The 6000-nt window shown below is 30.8% G+C and overlaps 1 protein-coding gene across 1 annotated transcript in view; it reads left to right on the top strand.

Annotated features, from left to right (window-relative positions):
• The first annotated feature begins 2113 nt into the window (after positions 1-2113).
• The window catches only part of LOC139515578 (uncharacterized), a 173845-nt gene continuing 169958 nt past the window's right edge, over positions 2114-6000 (top strand). Inside the window, exon 1 of the mRNA XM_071305156.1 lies at positions 2114-2490. Within this exon, the coding sequence (XP_071161257.1) occupies positions 2269-2490 (222 nt within the window). The 5' untranslated portion in view covers positions 2114-2268. The remainder of the gene's footprint in view (positions 2491-6000) is intronic.

Genomic DNA, 6000 nt, shown 5'->3' with positions numbered 1-6000 from the left:
ACTCCTAAGCTACGTACTTTTTCTACATCACAATAAAAGTAAAGTTGGTAGGATAAGAGCCAAAACTATTTGGTTTAAAATTGTATGAACAAAAGCTTTAGTGAAAAATGGACTATTTTGACAGTGTTTTTCTGTTTTGTACTCTATATGATAAACTTGAAGCTTAATGTGGTACCCAACACTACAGGGAGATAACTCTGTGAAAATCTGTTAAACGCGTTAATCGCATTGTATTTTTAAGGAAATATTAAGCTGTTCAATGATCAAAATTAGTGTTTGTCAAACTGCTATGTAACCAATAAAAAATGTCTGGTTCGAATTTTTTGATTTTTTTTATATTTTTGTCAAAGGGTTAAAGTAAACATTTTTGTTATGTAAAATTTTTATGAAAATTTAACTGGTCAAATTAATATGAGTCAAGGTGTTGGGTACCACCTTAAGAAAAAAGTACATATAAAAGTGTGCAGCCTTAGTGGTATTGAATATAAGTAGTTTGAAGACTTAGTGGCATTAATTACAAGACGTTTGAAGCCTTAGTGGACTTGCATATCAGAAGTTTGAAGCCTCGGTGGGAGTAAATTTTAAATAGTAGCTGGCAGTAAATATAAGAAGTTTGAAGCCTCAGTGGCAGTAAATATAAGAAGTTTGAAGCCTCAGTGGCAATAAATATAAGAAGTTTGAAGCCTTAGTGGCAGTAAATATAAGAAGTTTGAAGCCGCAGAGGCAGTAAATTTAAGAAGTTTGAGGCCTCAGTGGCAATAAATATAAGAAGTTTGAAGCCTTAGTGGCAGTAAATATAAGAAGTTTGAAGCCGCAGAGGCAATAAATTTAAGAAGTCTGAAGCTTTAGTCGCAGTTCATATAAGAAGTTTGACGCCTCAGTGACAATGAATATAAGACGTTTGCAGCCTAAGTGGCAGTAAATTTAAGAAGTTTGAAGCCTCGGTGGCAGTAAATATAAAGAATTTGAAGCCTCATAAACAATGAATATAAGAAGTTTGCAGCCTATGTGGCAGTAAATTTAAGAAGTTTGACGCCTCAGTGGCAATTAATATAAGAAGATTGAAGCCTTAGTGGCAGCACATATAAGAAGTTTGACGCCTCGGTGGCAATGAATATAAAAAGATTGAAGCCTTAGTGGCAGTAAATCTAAGAAGTTTGAAGCCTGAGTTGCATTAAATATAAAAAGTTTGACGCCTCGGTGGCAATGAATATAAAAAGATTGAAGCCTCAGTGGCAATCAATATAAGAAGTTTGAAGCCTCAGTAGCAGTTAATGTAAGAACTAGATAGTTAAAAAGAAATAGAATAAAAAAATCTGTGAAAAATATGAATATGTTTCAAGATCAGTTAACAAGAATAAAAGTCCTCCTTGACTAGATAGATTGAACTGATCACTTTACAGGTCATCGGCCAGGTCTATTTAAAAATAAAATGAAATCATTGAATTTACACAGATGACTTCTTGATGGGACCCAGTTAAATTGTAATGTTTATTTTGATTGTCAAAATGACTTTGTCATCTAGAATAAAGAAAATTATACAAAAATAGTCTAAAAGTTAAAGATAGTTTTAATCGGACAGAAGTTATCTAAATTTTAATCACGAGTTAAAAATGTACATTTTTCAACCATTCGCTTGAGACATTAATTGAAAACTGAGTTTTGAATTTCGCCATACAGTTAAATGTATGTGTACAAGTTAAAATCTCTGAAACTGCAAAAATGATTTATTTAAATTATCTCATTCTAAACGTATTTTTTTAATAACGTTGCCATGCTTAATTAAAATTAAAGATGGAATCGGAGAATCCTGCTAAACTATCCTTAAACATAATAGAACACTCCCCAACCCCCCTAAGAAAACAATAAAAAAAATAATTAAAGCAAACGAAAATCTATCACCCCCTCCCCCACCAAAAAAGAAACCAACCCAAAACACAAACAGATTATAGAAAACCCAATATCCCTTTTTATCTAAAGCTACTTTTTCCTATTTTAACTATGAACTATGAAAGACGCTTATGAACATTAAACAATTGTATATAGTTGTTTTAAAAAGGGTTACGGATAATTTAACCAAATTCAACTCGTCAACCAATACAAAAACTTATCATTTTAAAAGTAGTAGACAGTGAAAAATCAAGTTAAATTTCATGGACCAAGAACTTCTGACGAATATAAATACTTTAGTCAATTGGGATCGCTGTCAGATGGTAATTCTAGATTATAAGTTCTGAGGGTATTGGACACACTTTTTGGACAATAGTGATGAAATTGGATTTAGTTATTATTTTGATACATGGGATTTATCGGGTCAGTTGTGTCGAAAGATTTTTCAATGAAGGGGAGGAAAATGTTTCGAATAGAATAAAAAGATTAGATGTTAAAGACGGAGAATTCACGAACAGAATAGTTTTCACCACTACGAGAGAAGATGACCCAATCTTATGGTTCAATCAAAAGTACCCTCAGTATGACTATATTGGACAGGTAATTCAATGCTTACTATTTGATCAAACTGATTGAATAAGGTTAACTTTGATTACACTGCATGTTTTCTACTTGTAAAAAAAGTATCTACAAAACAAACAAACATAGGGGTTTTATCTTTGTTCAAACATGTACCTTAAACCTCAAACTTTGACATTTTTACGGAGCCATTATAATAATTAAAAATCAAAGTACTGAAGTACTGAACATCGGATGACCGCTAATTCTTGTGGTTGGTCACAGACACTTGTCTCAGAAAATAAATCACATCTTTATACCTGAAAGTGAGATTTATGTACAAATGTATTTTTTTCTGAGACAAGTTCTTGTGTAGAAGATAAAAAAATGAAAGGGATTTCAACAACACCGTAATAACTATTATATGTTGATTCAAATCAATATACTTTGGTTTATATTATATTAATATTTGTATATTACAGTTACATGTATAATATAATTTTCATCCATCTATATATCATTTGTTTCTACTAGTTATTAATAGTGCAGTGCAAGTGCATGGTGGACACTTTTCTTTTTATATAATTCGATTTTTCTTATAGATTGGATTTGAGTAGGCATTCATATTTTCCAGCAAAACAAGATAGCAAGGACAAATAACTCTGCATGTATCTGTATAAAATTTTCACCTTCTTTATAGGAAATTGAAATCGTTCTTGAGATATTCTTCCGCATGCGTTAACACAATGTGTCTGTACGACTGCATAGATATTAATAAATTTTACTTACATACATATAAAACATTTTAATATAAAGTTGTATTCTGAAAAAAATATTTGATGAGTATCCATTTAAGAAATGAACTTATAGCAAGCGATAAGGAATTTTATTTTGCACTCGATGATGTCGGCGTATTTATCATGTTTATAGATCGGTAAAAAAAAACCCTAGCATTTAATCAAGGACAGAGAGGCGTAATAATTGACAAACATTTATTAAACGGGATCAGAGGTATATATTTCCTCAAATAGAATTTAAAAAAAAATAAAAATGTGGGTCATCCGTTCTATTTTTTAAGCTTCAAGTCGTGCAAAATTGCCAAAATTTGCATAGATTATTCATGAAAATAACACATTTTTTGTAAATACAATTTTAAACAAAATAGTTGCAAATTTGCAGATTCAGGCAAAGAAATAGATCAATTGTGCATTGCTATTATACAATACAAGATGGCGGCAAACAAGGAATCTTCAGTCTTAAATTTGTACCTGAACGACAACATATAAATCAAAGTACTGAAGTACTGAACATCAGAGGACCTCAAGTTATGTTAAATTATTGATAAATGACAGGTGTTTATATTGTACCTGCCGGACAGATATGTTCATCTTACAATATAGTACAAATAATATAATTTGCTATATATTTATATATCATATATCTGAGATACTGACTTGAACTAGGAAACTTAACTTTGTGAATTATCAATGATTATGCGGTTAAATGAGAACTGTTAGATTGGCAGTATGACCATATAGTTGCACACATACAAAAATAGTTAGCGTATAACTTATAATAGAGAATCAATTTAGCAAACAATTCTTTGAGTAGCTATATAGTCACTCACTGAACTATGATAAAGAGGTCCAAGACAATCATATTAAAACAGATAAATTGTAATATTGGAGCTAAAGATACCAGATGAACAGCAAACTCATAAATCGAAAAGAAACTTACAATTCCATGACTAAAACTAAAAAAGACATGCAGACAAATAAAAGTACACTAGAAACAACATAGAAAACTTAAGACCGAGCAACATGAACCCCACCAGAACTTGGGGTGATCTCAGGTGCTCTGGATGGGTAAGCAGATCCTGCTCTACAAATGACATTTATTAACAATGTTTGTTCATGTAGTATCCAGGTCTTCTACTTTCTGAAACATTTAGCTTTTGGATCAATCGCTAATCAAGTGGATGTTAACACAGCAATATTACTATCACTTATTCTAGATTTTTTTTGCAGTCAACAAAAACTTTTTAAATGTTCAAAAATAGCTTCACTGAGTTATATTTTATAGTTTTATTTTAACACAGTCAATCATTAATCCATTATATTTATAAAAAAAATAAAAAAATAAAAATAAAAAGGCAGCTATACATGTACATTGTAGGTTCTGTTTTCTAATTATTAAATGGTTCATTGTAAATATTACAATGTATTATATGTAGATAGCCTTTCGCTAATGATGGTATTTTTGTTAATTGAATTTCACAACATCTGGATAGTTTTTCAACTGTTAGTCTTTTTTTACTTCTGGATTTAATACTTTGGATACCACTGGTTTAAGCAATGAGAAAATTTTGCACCATACATATAGAACACAACTACCATATGAATGTGTCTGTCCTTACTTAGTAAGAAGCATGTAAAACAGGGCTTGTAATTTTCTGGTGTATATCTTGATTTTTCGTTTGTACATTGATGTGGCCGTTAGTTTTCTTGTATATATTGTTTAACATTTGTCATTTCATGGCTTTTTCTTACTGATGTATGTATAGTTTTTTTTCTGATTGTAAAAGTGTTGTATTGTAAGCATTATTTCTTTTTCATCATTTTGTATAGAGCTGGTGTCTGATTACCAATCATACCTCCCTTTTCGCTTCTTTTTTTATGAATAATGATCGCGCATGACAACAGTTTGGTGTTAATTTTCATTTATGTACTGTACATGTAACAATATAAAACAGTACTAGTATATACATGAATAATCTCATTCCATCATTAATATTGATCATTTTTGGTATATATTTATCTTTAAGTTTAACAATGTACTGTGAAAGAGCTATCTTCTAACAGATACTTAGTATTTAGTATGGTTATTGTGAAACCACTGATTCAAAGGACAAGTTTCACTTATTGCCCAAAATAGCCTAAAATATAAACTTTAACATAAAGCTCCAAAAAGTTCACAATTTGGTTTCGTAAATGGGTCTATTTCAAAAGTCTTAACGCTCAATAAATCAGTTCTTTTCATAAAAGTACATTTTATGTTCCAAATTTTGTCAAAAGAAGATGATTTTGGGCAATTTTCAGAACCGAAATTAAGCCTTTAGGAATAAAGATTTGGCCGTCACCTACCATCCAAAATGTTTTGTGACCAAACGAATCCAAATCTGATATAATTCATCAATATACAGGGTTCTCACTAAGGTGAGTCCATGAGTCCTGGACTCATGAAAATCTATCTGGACTCACCATTTTCAAAAGTGTTGAGTCCAAAGATTGAAATATTTTGTATAAACTGAACACAAATATCATTATTTTGTAGCAAAAGTTTAAAGGTAATCTAAATGTAATGTCAGTACATTACTCTATTAGGTCATGGAGACCAAAATAACAAATTATATTAAAATAAATTATCTTTTTCTTACTGTTGGACTCACCATGGCCAAAAATGACGATCCCAGGACTCGCCTTCAAAAATCCTTGGTGAGAACCCTGAATATAAAAACGTTTTGGATCTTGGATGGCAGCCAAGGTTAGTTAT

Source organism: Mytilus edulis, chromosome 3, assembly GCF_963676685.1.
Source record: "Mytilus edulis chromosome 3, xbMytEdul2.2, whole genome shotgun sequence".
In the NCBI taxonomy this organism is placed as follows: domain Eukaryota; kingdom Metazoa; phylum Mollusca; class Bivalvia; order Mytilida; family Mytilidae; genus Mytilus; species Mytilus edulis.
The sequence above is the reverse complement of the archived record's forward strand: the minus strand, read 5'-3'. Positions and strand labels throughout refer to the sequence as shown.